Below are 15,090 nucleotides of genomic sequence, written 5' to 3'. Positions count from 1 at the left end.
GAATGTACCATGCAGCCCCACTGTAGATGCACACTTGTCTCGATGAATCTTGGAGTGTGTATTTGCAGCACTTCTTGTCTTTCAACCATTATTTTATATAATTCTGGATTCCAGTGCTGCAGAGTTGGACAGTTTTTGTTTATGAATATCAAACAAAATACATTAGGAACAGCAAGAGATGTTCTAAGATCTGTACAGATCTCCTCGTACAAAACTTAGGCAACCATATGCCGTATGGCTCCGTACAGACAATGTTTTCCCCCATACGATTAATTAAAAAAATTGTAGATTCCCATATGATGTATGGTCCCGTATGGCATCCATGACAGCACTGGGCGAGACCTGGCATATGAGCTATATGAAAGGAGAAAGAATGAGCTTTTAGGAAGAGAATTTGTTTCGTGATGGTTAATATTACACTGTACGAATCTACCGACACAGAAGTTCATCTCAGACTAAAACCTATCTTCCCCTTCCATTTGCATTGGTTATATTGCCACTACAAGTGATACGGTCACAGGACAGGTGTTGCTTCTGCTTCTGTACAAACCGAGAAACAGCGTTTTCATTCCCGCCACACGTTTATATATGATAGCTGAATTAAGACTGGTTGCTCTATTGCCATAGGCGTCACCAGTGATGTCAGATGGAGGGAAATTTTCCACATTCCGGAGAAAAATTGATGCCGTGAGGGGAAAAAGGGAAAATCATTATCGGAAAAGGAATATTTAGCATTTTGGACAACTTTTTCAGTTTCATTTACAATTATTTTCTTTGTTGTTTAATATTTCCTAACAAATTTAGAGAATTAATATGAATATTGTGCGACTTTTCCGAATATTTATTGGAGAGAATTGGTCCGAGGAAGGAGAAACAGCAGTGAGAGGGTCAGGGAGAGGAAACATCTTCTCATGTCGTAGCATGAGTCATCGCAATATCAGGTTTTCATTCTGTTATACTGTAACTTGGATAGGATATTCGGCGAATTACCGTACTCACATAATGTTACCTAATGTTTTCAGATTGCGATTACATGCCACTGTCATTAGAGGCAGGTAGTCCAGTGACCTTCATTATATCTACCGGCAATGAAATTAAGTGAAGATTTAAATAACGTCGCAATTATGTTTGAAAGTGAAGAAATAAATATCAGAAGTAAAGGAAAATTTTAATCGTAAAAGGGAAATTTGAACCCATCACGAGGGAAATTATCGCAGCACAATCTGACAACACTGGGCGTCACAGTGATCAGTCGTGTATTCGACACAGATGTGATCGGCTGGTTTGATATTCACTACTCAGCACTTGACAACTAAGACATCGGTTCTTATTGCTTAGTCTCGGATGAATTGATACAGTGCATGAGAAATAAGGTTTTGATTGACGTTACCTGCTGTCTCGTGGACCGAGAGCACAGTGTTGTCACACCTCGTCTTATTCGCTGTCGGTATGTAATTGCGGAGTTTGGGGGAAAAACGAGGCAGTTCCAATTCAGTAATTTTCGAGATAATGAAGAAAAACTTACCGCCAAACAATAAGCATGTATAGAAGAGGCAGGTACAAAATTCGTTATAACTGTGAATGTAATTCTTGGAACTACATGGTTCTTCATCCAAACGATAGAGCGTATTTTTTTTCTCCTCTGTAAAATGAAAAATATTGGAGCTGCCTGGTTTTTCCCCCAAACCCCTCAATTGTGCAATATCTAAATCATCATCTTTATCACTCACTCTTTGTACTGCATTGGGATAACTGTTGAAAATCTGAGTGATATAAGTATATAACTTACTGTACAAGAAAACATTCTCATAGGGGCAGATAAAAAAGTTATTTTATTTTTCGTCCATCATGTTAATAATGTCAAAATAAGTGTTTATGCAATTTTTGGCCATTCGAGAGCAATTACGATGATCGTCCAGACAGTAAGTATCCCTGGGTCCGTTTATAGGAAGAAAACACAATTTCATAGAACGATTTATTGGAACAGATACATCAAATGTCACGCTACTTTTCAACATATTCTACACCGAAATTGACACATTTGTCATACCGTGGGAGATTCAGACGGCTGTCACACACTGGTTCTAATCCCAGGCGGCAGACTTCTACTACACAGGGATACAAAAGTTGATGCCAAGATATGATAAAGGTCTCTGTTTCGGTGTTCAAAAATAGCTCAACAGTGTCTTTATCTGTTCCAATAAATCTTATCATGAAATTTGGTTTCTTCCTGTAAACGGAAAACTTACTTCCTAGAGGCTCTCGTAATTGCGCTCGAGTGGCTAAAATTCGTATAAGCACTAGTTTTGACACTAACATGGTGGAAGAAAAAAATTAACTTTTTTATCTGCTCCCATGAGAATATTTGCTTGTTAGTCAATTAATACATTACGTTGCTGAACTGCGAACGAAACGGAACAAAATTCACTACACTCGGAACTGGACTTGGATCTGATATGAACTGTGACAACGCTTTGTATGTCAGCCCTGGGTCACCAATTGTGATTGGACAAGGTGATACCGAGTTTCCAAACGTACATGTTCGCCCATGCAGTCAATCACAACTTTATTTCTCTTGAACTGTAGTTCTTTCAACATGGGAATTATATACATTGTGGGCCAAAAAAAAAAGGCACAAAATTTTAATGGTTATATTCCAGTAGCTAATTATTTCACTTCAAAGTTTATTTCACAGTCCTTGTAGACCGGGAAAGTAGTCTACTGTAATATTAAATTTTTTACCATTTATTAAACATTATTTTTTTTATTTTTTGTAAGGCAGTGCAAAATCGATCGTTTATGCCGAACTAAACATTATGGTGTTACGAGTTCAGCAGTCCAAGCCGTTTCTTGTGTTACCATAATTTGTTTTCTTCCGTTTTGAGTTCTCATTTTGTGAATAATGGGTCGCTTAACGAATGAAGACGAGATTTTCATTAAACATTTGCACCAATATGATAATTTATCCGCCTGTCAAATTGTAAGGAACTACGCTCAGCAAGAATGGTCTGTTTCAAGTGTACAACGATTGATTAGCAATGTACGAACATGATATCCCTCCTGAGAGATTATTACGTGAAAGATCGCATTTGTCAGATTCTGTGATGGTTTCTGCTGGAGTTTCAAACGAGATCTTAATCCTATGGACTAGCCTATTTTGTATGGGGTCAACTACAAAAAGCAGTTTACTACAAAACAAGGATTCGTAATAATGAACATTAAAAGACAACGCCTTCTTGAATGTTGGGACCGGCTTGATCAAAGACAGATATCCAGTGCTATTGGACAATGGAGAAGACGCCTACAAATGGTTATGCGGGAAAATGGCGTTCACATAGAGCATCATTTTAATTTTGATTATTTGAAAGATCATTAATTATTATTAATTTTACCAACATTCAGTTTCTGCATTTTGAAGTGATAAATTGTCTTCAAAAACCACATTTTTCGCATTATTGTGTACTGACCTCTATAAGATTTTACTTGAGCCTAAAAGAACATAATAAACAGTCCCGCTCATCTTTGAAGTCTACTCTTTCCAACAGTGTATTCATGATAAATTAATGTTATGTATTTCCTAAAATAGCGTATTTTTTTTTTTTTTTTTTTTTTGGTCCAACTGTGTATAAGTCGGCGGGTATTGTTGCATACAGGAGGCTATGGTGCAGCAAAATTTTTAATGTAAATTACTCTTCCATTCCTTTCTACCAAAAGCATTTATAAACGTTATTGTGATGTCATCTGTTATTATAATTCTTCTTCTTTTTCCTGCTATTCTTCTTCTTTTTCTTCTTCTCTAGAATATATAACTTCGTGAAAGTTTTGGCCTCCTCAACAATTTTCTTCCATTCATTTTTATTCTGGATACATATTTTCACACCTTTATTATAAGCCTAATTCCTTTTATATTAGCACTTCACAAAGGACTAATAGCTGTCCTAAAAATATAATTGTGTGTGGTAATAATGATAGATATGTTCGTTAGGTCTAAATGAAAGGAGACTTTCTATTTGTTCTTAGTTTTATTTTAATTCCATATCCTATTATTGGTCTGTTGCTTTTTGTATTCATTACTTATTAAAATTTATTCTTGGTGTCTTACTATTTAACCTCATTCAAGAACAAAGAGATCTTTCACGCACTGTCAGTTCCCTAAATGGGCCAAAAGATTCATATCCTCGTCCCATGAAAGCTATAGTCAAGTTTTATAATCTAATATCCATACCTGACAGAATTCAAGTCTGATATCTTGAGTCAAGAGCCAAGTACGGTAACCGCTAGATCATTACGCAGACTCATCAGAGATTAGTGTTACCACTGCGTTCTTTCCCAACGCAGCTTGTGATTATACAAAGAACAATGCTGTACGTAAACAACCCACCTGTGAAGAGTTGCCTTACAGTGAATATACATTATTTATTGACATTCAACGTTTACTAATAAATTGTATAGTCTTACTTACTTACTTACTTACTTACTTACAAATGGCTTTTAAGGAACCCGAAGGTTCATTGCCGCCCTCACATAAGCCCGCCAGCGGTCCCTATCCTGTGCAAGATTAATCCAGTCTCTATCATCATACCCCACCTCCCTCAAATCCATTTTAATATTATCCTCCCATCTACGTCTCGGCCTCCCTAAAGGTCTTTTTCCTTCCGGTCTCCCAACTAACACTCTATATGCATTTCTGGATTCGCCCATACGTGCTACATGCCCTGCCCATCTCAAACGTCTGGATTTAATGTTCCTAATTATGTCAGGTGAAGAATACAATGCGTGCAGTTCTGTGTTGTGTAACTTTCTCCATTCTCCTGTAACTTCATCCCGCTTAGCCCCAAATATTTTCCTAAGCACCTTATTCTCAAACACCCTTAACCTATGTTCTCTCTCAGAGTGAGAGTCCAAGTTTCACAACCATACAGAAGAAATTGTATAGTCTTAGACAAAAAAATTATCGGTCGCCATACGCTAAGTCTCCTTCGAAAGAATTTGGTTGATTACTTGACAGCTAAGGTTTACACGTTAGCGAATTTCTTATAGAAGACTCCGCTCTGTTTTTTCTTTGTTTTGTTTGTTTGTTGCTTTTTCTGTCTGTTTATAGATCAATAATGTTATAAATAATCAATAAGAATGATATATTGAAAGACTAAATTCGATGCAAAATAAACATCATTTTCCTAGTCGTATGAACCAGGCGCTGCTCAAAGTGGACAAATTCACACTGCAGGAGATAGGTTATTTTTTATATTTAAGGCTGCACATTAAATTACTTCAAACTTTCCGACTAATTAAAAGCCTATTATTCATTTGGGTTCCTTGGAAGTCGCCTTTTATGTATAAGAAACTGTATTTCGTATGAAAATCAGTCCTTCATTCATAGTTTTCTGCCCAAGGACAGTTTTCTTACTGCAAACGTACTATATCCAACCTTCCCTCTCTCCCGTCTTTTTCTTCTTATCCTAATACGAGCCTCGTATCTTAATGTCGTCTATCATCTCATACCTTCTTCTGCCCCAGACTTTTCTTTCATTTATCATTCCTTCCTGTGCATCCTTCAGTAGGCAGTTTCTTCTTAGCCAATGACCTAGTCAATTCCTTTTCCTCTTCCTGATCAGATTCACCAATATTCTTTCGTCACCTCTCTTTCTAGAAAGCTTCATTTCTTATTCTGTTTGTCCATATCACACGTCATATCCACATTTCAAATGCTGCTAGTCGTTTCTCTTCACTTCTTCGTAATATTCATGTTTCTGCCCCATATAATGCCACGCTCCACAGAAAGCATTTCACTAGTCTCTTCCTTAGTTATTTTTGCAGAAGTTCGCATAAGATGATTTATTTGGTATTTGGTATCCTCCCTTTGACTTTCTGCCAGCAGCTAATGTTACTGTTTATTAAATTTATTACCTTGTGCTATTTCTATAATATTTCAGATTAATTCCTTGCTTATGTCCATATTTCTCTTATTATGAAATAGACTGTCACCCAGTATTGGTCTTCAAGACTTCATTTCAGAATTTTCTCTCAGGTCTATTTTTTTTTTTTTCGATTTGTTAGGATACCAGTTTCTGATGCATAAATTAATGCCAGTACATCAATTACTCTATCAAACCTACATTAAAGGTGTGAATTTACAATTAATATATAATTAAATTAAAGGTATACCAAATTATTAGTTACATTTCATTTATTAAAAATGTTACACCACCTTCCTACTCAGTTTTCTTGACTCCTTCGTCGTATACGAGTAATTACGCAAAAATGGCCTTAAACTTACAGGAATTTAAATTATTATTAAAGCTGTTCAAATTTGACGTCACATGTGAATTTATACTTTAACCTACAAGAAAAATGTTAAATATTTTTATTCCTGTTATTACATTGTTGCTAAACAAATCACAAATCCACCGTTTACTTAAAATTCCGAGATAGACCAGTAAATTATGAAAATTCCTGCAGCATGGTTCTTTTGACGTTCACGATGAGAATGTGTGGTCACTATAATCAAATCAGTTCCTCTAATTGCATTAAAATTACATTATATATATATATATTTTTTTTTTTTCCATTTTGTGACAGAACACATAGTCCAACAATATAAACAACTATTTTATTTTATTTTTCCTACTTTGTAGGTTAATGGTAAAAGATAAAGGTATCCCCGTAACATGCCATGAAGGCACTTGGGGGGGCATGGAGGTAGAGCCCCATGCTTTCCATGACCACGGCACTAGAATGAGGTGGTGTGGTCGGCACCACGCTCTGACCGCCTTTTACCCCCGGGAAAGACCCGGTACTCAATTTTATAGGAGGCTGAGTGAACCTCGGGGCCGTTCTGAAAGTTTGGCAACGAGAAAAATCCTGTCACCACCTGGGATCGAACCCCGGACCTTCCAGTCTGTAGACTTTGTAAGCTAATACACTTTAAAATTCATAGAAATAAGTCCTGCGTAACTGAAGTTAAGATTTTTATATGGAATAAATTATATTTCTTGATCTATTACTGAGACACTCTGAAGTGAAGTGTAGGCCACTAGGCATTCTAAGTATTTCAAGAAGATAATTTCTTGCAGGTGTGTCGTTGGGCGTATTAATTGTCTACGTTCTGGGAATTTCTTGCAGATGTGTCGTTGGGCATACTGATCGTCTACGTTCTGGGAATTTCTTGCAGGTGTGTCGTTGGGCGTACTGATCGTCTACGTGCTGGGAATTTCTTGCAGATGTGTCGTTGGGCATACTGATCGTCTACGTTCTGGGAATTTCTTGCAGGTGTGTCGTTGGGCGTACTGATCGTCTACGTTCTGGGCGCCATATTCCGAGACAACTGGCGGCTCGTTGCCGGAATCAGCACTATCATCCCAGTTGTTTCGATCGTGGTGGTGTGGTACGTGCTTCCCGAGACCCCGGTATGGCTCGTATCGAGAGGGAAAAATGAGGAAGCCGAGCTGTCCATTAGACGCATCAGAAGCGTGCCCCCGGAGCAGAGCCTTCCAGATAACTTGCAGGAAGAACTGGACGCCATGATCTCCAGTCGTACTCAGCAGACCAGCGAGAGCAGCTGGAAGGACACATTGGCCTTCCTCAAACGACCAGAGGCTTACAAGCCTCTGCTCATCTTTAACGCATTCTTTTTCTTCCAGCAGTTTTCCGGCATATTCGTCATCATCTTCTACGCTGTCAGTATTATTCGCGAATCCAGAGTAAACTTCGACGGTTACCTAGCAACAGTATTAATCGGAGTTTGCCGTCTGGTGGTGTCGGTGATCATCAGCTTTGCCTCACGGCGCTATGGCCGCCGGTTGCTCTGCAACATTTCAGGGGTGGGCCTCACTCTCACTACAGGATGTCTGGCACTGTTCCTGAGTTTGAACCATGGGGGGATCATCGATGCCAAAGCCTTGGCCACGTACACTTGGATCCCCGTGTCAGCCCTACTGTTATCCGTTCTGCTGGGCACCGTTGGATTTCTCACTCTGCCCTTTGCCATGATAGGAGAGGTATACCCTCTCAAGATCAGGGGGTCAGCCTGCGGTTTCACTACCTTTATGGCCACGATATTCGTCTTCGTGGCTGTGAAACTCTATCCGGAAATGAAGCATCTAATGGGTTTGCATAATGTGTTCGTTTTCTACACAGCCGTGGCGTGTGCGGGTACTGTGACCATGTACTTCTGCCTGCCGGAGACGCAGGGCAAGACCTTGGAGGAGATTGAGGAGTATTTCAGAAGCGGAGGGAAATCTGCGATGGACAAGGAGAAGGCGGCATCCAGCAAACTGCTGCAGGTCACAGTGCAGGAGAAGAGCTCTCTAGAAGAGGAGAGATGACCCTGGTACTCAATGTAATATCGCTGCGATTCCAGGTACGGCACAGGAGTGTGCCGAGGGAGATCCGTCCTCACGAGCCATCGAAGTGGAAGGCGCAGGATCGCTACAAATCACTGTCGATGTCGTGTTGGAGCACACTAATGAAAGCGGAACGATTCAATTTCAAATGCTGTGTTTATATATACTTGTGTAATACTTTATATTCTGGACTTGTATGAAGAACATATATTATGGCCTTGATTATCCGGTCTGAAAGGGACATGAAGTTAATCGTATAGTAAAAATTTCCTGAGGAATTAAATTTGAAATATCATTTAACAATATAAATTTTTATCTATGATTTCTCAGCATCAGATCATCCCAGTACCTACTTCAACTTTTCCTCTTGTTCAAACTACGATTTTTATTTCGACATCAGATATCCCACAATCGCTCAAAAAATTATCGCGATAACTCAATTGAAAAAAGCATAACAACGAGGAAATACTGTATCGTACATTATTTACAACCATACCATTCCGAGTTAATTTCTGTCATCCAATAGCTATACAGGGTGTCCCATTTATCTTGTGCACCTATTATAACTTTTTTTGTTTGAATAGATATTGGAATTTTTGTTTTGACTGTTATGTTAGAACGAAGGACTAAAATGAATGTGGTGATTTGGTGCATGTAACTTCTTTATGGTGCAACAAACACGTGACGTCATCAATTTTTCAAATAGCACTACATACTTTAATCGTGTTACATTGATTAGGGCCTACACACATTAAGACGAGTTCAAAAATGTATCACAATGGCACCTTTCTAATCAATAACAACAACAAAACGAAAATAAATCGTACTTCCAATGTCATAATGTTATGGTTTGAGAGTCACAGAAGATATTCCAAATGGTGACCATTCACATTAATGCACATTCGAAGGCGTTCCCCGAAAGACCGTATGACTGCCTGGCATGTTGCTGGCTGAATGGACACACAAGCCTGTCGAATGCGTTGCTGCATGTCGTCTGGTGTTGTCAGAATGTTCTGGTACACACTGTCCTTTACAGTTCCTCACAGGAAGAAGTCGAGTTGCGACAGGTCAGGAGGACATGCAGGCCACTGTACGAGGATTGTGGCGTCGACAGTTGTGGTGGTTTGTTTACGTGTTAAGACAGCAAACACACAAAACACGACGTATATGGACGTCAGGCGTCTTTCGTTTTGTGTAAGTTAATGCACAAGATGAATGAGGCACCACAACAAACGGCACATTCTGATGGCATTCATTTTGCATTTTGTTGTTGTTATTGATTGGGAAGGTGACATTGTGACACATTTTTCAACTCGCCTTAATGTGTGTAATCAATGTAACATGATTGAAGTATGTAGTGCTCTTTGAAAAATTGATGACGTCACGTGTGTCTTCTACCATAATGTAGTTACATCCACCAAATCTCTACACTCATGTTAGCCCCTCGTTCTAACACAACTCTCAAAAACAAAAAATTCCAAACAAAAAAGTTATAATAGGTGAACAAGATAAATGGGACACTCTGTATAGTTCCAGTTTTCATTTTGAAAGTGAAATAAATTAAATAAAGAAAAAGGCCAGAAAGAGTGGATAATATTGTCACATAATTAGACTATCTATACTGTATTGTAATTTAAACAAGAGACATTTTTGCCTTGCATCCTTTTCCTACAGTGTCATCATCTAAGTTACAAATTAAATGTGTTGCACGTCTACAATATTGTTTAAAAGTAACATATCGCCCTGTTAAGTCAAATCTTGAAGACAGGCTGCAAAGTGATCTGGTTTGAGTTCTAACTTTCTTCCATAGTACTGCTAATTTCAAATTATTCAGAATACTACACGAGTTACAGTCGAAATTGAATTGGTGAGGAGAATAAATCTAGATAAAGAAGACACGCCTCCCGTCAGTTGCAAAAGGCCCAGAAATTAACTGAATAAGTACGTGATCATTAACTTTTTTGTAAGTTTTTTCCTCTTCAAAGTTCTTTTGGTGGGACATTGAAGGAACTTAAAACGTTGATGTTAAAAGGATGTACAATAAGCTTTTAAGTACTGGAAAATGCATACAAGGGTGAAGTCTATCAGTAGACAAATAGCCTGCATGTAATGTACTCAACGAGAGACGGCAGTCTAGAACGAAAGCCATTGTTACTCCTCTGTCTACTATCAACAGCATCATTTTTTAATAGTCATCAAGATTGGAATTCTGCATTGAGAGTTCCTTCTTGAATGACTTGTAAATAAGCTTATATACATTTTACTATTTTGTGCTCCTAGTTTTTGCCACCAGGTCAATACTTCTATTCATAACATTATTCTGCATTTTGATTTTTTTATTATGTCTAAAAAATGAACATTCTTGAATCGCTTTTTCATGTTGAATCCAAGAATGAGTTTCATTTTTATCCATCACGTCAGATTTTACAGAAAAAAGGATTTCATGTTTCATATTAAAATAAATGTACCACTAATAAAGGAACAACATTTCATACAAGAAACAAAATATTGTAGCTAAAAAAATATTGAAAATTCTCCAAATAAAAGCCATAACATATGCGTTTTTAGAGTCTTATGGTGACTGTCATTGGAATTAGGTTTTTGAGTAATTAACTGTGTCGTGAAACTTGACACTTCCAACGCTTCGGAACTACTTACAGGTTCCATCATCAGGGTAAAACAAGAGAGGTCCCCTACTCTCGTCTTAAACTAATGATGGAACCTATATGCAATTCCGGAACGTTGGAAATATCAAGTTCCACGACACGGTGGCTTACTCAAAAGTCTAATTCCAAAAGCCATATTAATTTCTTCACTACTCTATAATAAAGAAAAAAGAAAAAAATATGTATTAAGTTAAAAACTTCTCAGATTTTTTTTACATCATTGTGGATACATGAGCTTTACAGTGCCTCTTCAACATTCAAAAGTAGTCAGCAATAATATTTTCGTTACATCTCCCATAGTACCTCTTGTTCATCTCCTTAATATCGAGATGGAATCGTTTTCCTTAAGTTTCATTAAAACGTTCTAGATTTTCCGCAAATAATCGAAGTGAAAAAGAGAAAAGTGAACATTTACTGTCATGTTACACAACCTTTTGAAGTTTTCCAACATATTTTCAACAATGTTTTTGTAATTTGAATTTTTATTGTTCCCTAGGAAGTTTTCATTAAGATATCTTAAGGAGATCCATGTTATATTTCCTTTACAGTCATTGTTTTATAAAATATATGTTATTTGTCGAAGTGTGTATTTTAGAAGCGACAAAAATTCCAGCTTATAACTTGTTTTGTATAATGCTTGAAAATTTTATAGAAAGATACATGAAGCAGGATCCCTCTTTTGGTAGGGCCCTTAAAAGCTGCTTCATTAAACCCAATTTGATGTGTAATGGAAACATGTTATTTTGGGAGTGTACATATTATGTCTTTGGACCAAACCAGGAAATCTTGATGGAATACTCAGTTACACAATTTTTCTTTTATGTTTTGTATTGTGCTCCTGAAGATTAACAAATAAAAGTTACAGCCATGTAGTGGTTTGTTGGTTCCCTACAGATCATGAAATTTCAAAATACAGTATATGAATTGTTTCCTCCCTTCCATGCACAACCTAAAGCCTTAAAAAACTAGACGCAAATTTTATGTGGTGTCCATGGTTTGTCTTGGTACCAAAGTTTCACTGTAAAATAAGCATGTTACACTTTCTTCACAAAATTTAATTTTCAAATATGTAACACTTGCGTGTAAATATTGTAAGACTTAAACCAAAACTTCAATGAGCACTATATAAAAATATACACACATATCATCTATGCAACCTACTATATCTGAGATTCACACATTTTCTAACTGTGAGATCAAACAATTACACGGTGAAGCTGCAGTTGTATCCACATGAAGGTCTAAATGCCTAGCACAATATCCCTTCCAATAAAGTAAATCCTTACTATAATATAATGCTCTCAGAAACCAATATTGGAACTTAATTCTATTGTGAGAAAATTGTAGTTGATAGAAAAACTAAGAAAAGTTCTGAAATTAGTATAAAAAGTGAGCTAAGAACAGATATTAGATTTCAGTATCAGAAATCATTTAGAGTGTTGTAATGGAAATGGAGGTGATTTTGGAAAAGCTAAGTTAATTGCGAAGGAAAAATGCTGGATGAGCGAAATTTCGGCTCACAACTACGCGGAAAGTTTGTTACTGGTAAACACGTAGTTTTGGACACCGACATTTATTTTTGTTAATGTAAAGAATTTTGAACTGTAAAAAATTCAAACTTTATTTCTTCTTCCTCTTCTTACATGACACTACATCCCATGTTGTACCTTCGTCTACTGAAAGATACACTGAAAGGAATGATGAACCAGAGAAGAGTTCGGGGCAGAAGAAGATTTAAGGTGTTAGACGACATTAAGATACATGGATCATATGCGAAGACAAAGAGGAAGGCAGAAAATTGGAAAGATTAGGCAATGACCTGCTCTTGGCATAAACCTATGAATTAAATATATAAAGCAATGCCATATACGAGTATTTTCTTTTCTTCGGTTGCCTTTACAAGTGTCGTAGCTGAAAACGATGTCGCGTAGCAGCAAAACGCAACTTTATTCATTCGTTACATCTGCGAGCCGTTTGTTTAACATTCATGAATAATATACGGGTAATATTGCATTTTATGAGTAATACTGTATTTTTACAACTGTATTAATAGTAATGCAATTAATGACGAACTGAATGCTTGACGCCACAACTTTCTGTATCGGAAACAGAACGATGGTGATGTGAGTAAACGCGTGAATGAGGTTATTTGTCATGTCATTTCTTGGCAGTATTTAGTAACGGAACCTGATAATTCTACATGTATTCAATCGGAAATCACTGTAATTTCGTTGTATGTGAAATAATAAATTTTGTTCCTTGTAATGGCCATGTTGTCACTTGTCCTACGAGATAACATTTATTTTTACGACATACTAGAATCTACGAGTATATAACTTGTCGATAACTAGTATAAGTCTGGTACTCTATTTGAATGAAGTTCCTCTGTACACTTTGATAATTTATACAATTATCCTGGACTCTTTCATTCAAATCCTCTTTGACTGCAATATATTTACCTACTGATCATATTCCAACATCAGGGTTGATGTCATAGCTAGCATGCCATCAGTATGCCCACACAACTTAATTATACATTCAGTAAGCTTATCATAAGACAGCAGTAACCTTGGTAAACTCATAACATAAGGTGATTTAGGAGGAATAGTAAATATTTCAGGAGGTGACAGTATGGACTATTTCGAATAAAACAGTTTGTATAAACATGTATCCCATTTTCGTTGGATGTGGAGATTCAGCTGTTTGAATATAGGCCTACGCATAACATGTTCAGATGTGGTAAGAAGGAAATATTTACTCGTAATTATTACGCTTATTACTTATTTACTTGATATCAGTACATTTTAACAGTTCAAAGTAATGGTTAAAAAATTCCGCCACCGAACTTTTCCATTTTGTTGACAACATTAAGTGTTGCTATTCTTAAGTTGTCTCGTTATTTTATGAGAGCAGCACTATCCATATTGTGAGCAACAAATTCACACCCTGATTACTAAAATGTACAGGGGCTCCGTCATGTTGAAAGAACATGCCCGTCTTTGTAGCCAAGGGAACCTCGTTTTGTAGAAATGGTAATTAATTGAGTCTTGTAAGACAATTTGATAATATAGTCTACCCAATAAATTGCATAACATCTGTTTCAGAATTGGGCACGCTTCAGATCTTTACAGGTTAACTAAAACACCCGTTCTCTACAGTCTACACCTATATAAAATGCTGCTCTCTGATCATCACACATGTACTATTCCTTTGTATACAGGGTTAGATAAAAGTCTCGCACCACCTAAATAACTTTTGAAGCATGTGGTTCAGTGTCATGAAACTCAGTATATGGAGACAACCGCATGCTAAGAACATACTTCTGTACAAATTTATTGTTGCTAAATCAAGAAAATATCCGGGAGGGGGATGCTGCGGAAGGACACATTGCGAAGCAACCCAACAGAGAGAAGAAAAGAAGATTGAGGATTGGAACGTGAAATGTAAGGACTCTTCTGCAAGCAGGTAAGTTGAAAAACTTGAAGGAAGGAATGAGAAGAAACAAAGTGAAAGTGATGGGAATATCAGAAGTGATGTGGGAAAATAGTGGTGAGTTGGTGAATGTTGAATTTGGGTTGTTTTATTCAAATGGTGACCGCAAAGGAAGCCATTATGTTGGCGCATTACTGGAATCACGTGTGAGAGATAAAGTGATATCAGTGCGTTATGTAGATGACCTGCTGATAATGGTGAGGCTACAAGGGAAGAAAATGGATTTGTGCTAGTCGAAGTTTATATACCACATAGTGGATTAGCAGGCGAGGAAGTGGAAGAAAGCTATGACAAGATAGAAGAGATAGTTGAGAAGAAGAAGAAGAAGAAGAAGAAGAAGAAGAAGAAAGGAGCATGCATAATCCTAATGGGCGACTGGAACGCAGTTGTAGGAAAAGGTCAGAGGGAAGAACAATTGGAAAATATGGATTGAGAAGAAGAAATGACAGAGAAGAATCTTTGGTAAATTTCTGTAAAATAAATGCAATAATTGATGGAAATACATTATTTCAACAACATAAACGAAGAAGATACACATTTACATGCCCAAGGGACGAAAGAAGATACCATATAGATTACATACTGGTACA

At 37.1% G+C, this 15,090-nt stretch overlaps 1 protein-coding gene across 5 annotated transcripts in view; it reads left to right on the top strand.

Moving 5' to 3' along the window:
- LOC138711876 (solute carrier family 2, facilitated glucose transporter member 8-like) overlaps positions 1 to 15,090 on the top strand; it is a 264,797-nt gene that overhangs the window by 144,476 nt on the left and 105,231 nt on the right. The window contains exon 5 of one of the 5 annotated variants that reach the window (XM_069843146.1): positions 7,270 to 11,919. The exons of the other annotated variants lie outside the window; for them this stretch is intronic. Within the exon in view, the coding sequence (XP_069699247.1) occupies positions 7,270 to 8,324 (1,055 nt within the window). The 3' untranslated portion in view covers positions 8,325 to 11,919. Of the gene's footprint in view, positions 1 to 7,269; positions 11,920 to 15,090 lie in introns of those variants that run through there. 5 annotated transcript variants of the gene reach the window in all.

The sequence above is a fragment of the Periplaneta americana genome, chromosome 13 (assembly GCF_040183065.1).
Source record: "Periplaneta americana isolate PAMFEO1 chromosome 13, P.americana_PAMFEO1_priV1, whole genome shotgun sequence".
NCBI classification, from domain to species: Eukaryota; Metazoa; Arthropoda; class Insecta; order Blattodea; family Blattidae; genus Periplaneta; species Periplaneta americana.
This window is presented reverse-complemented; position numbering and strand designations above follow the sequence as displayed.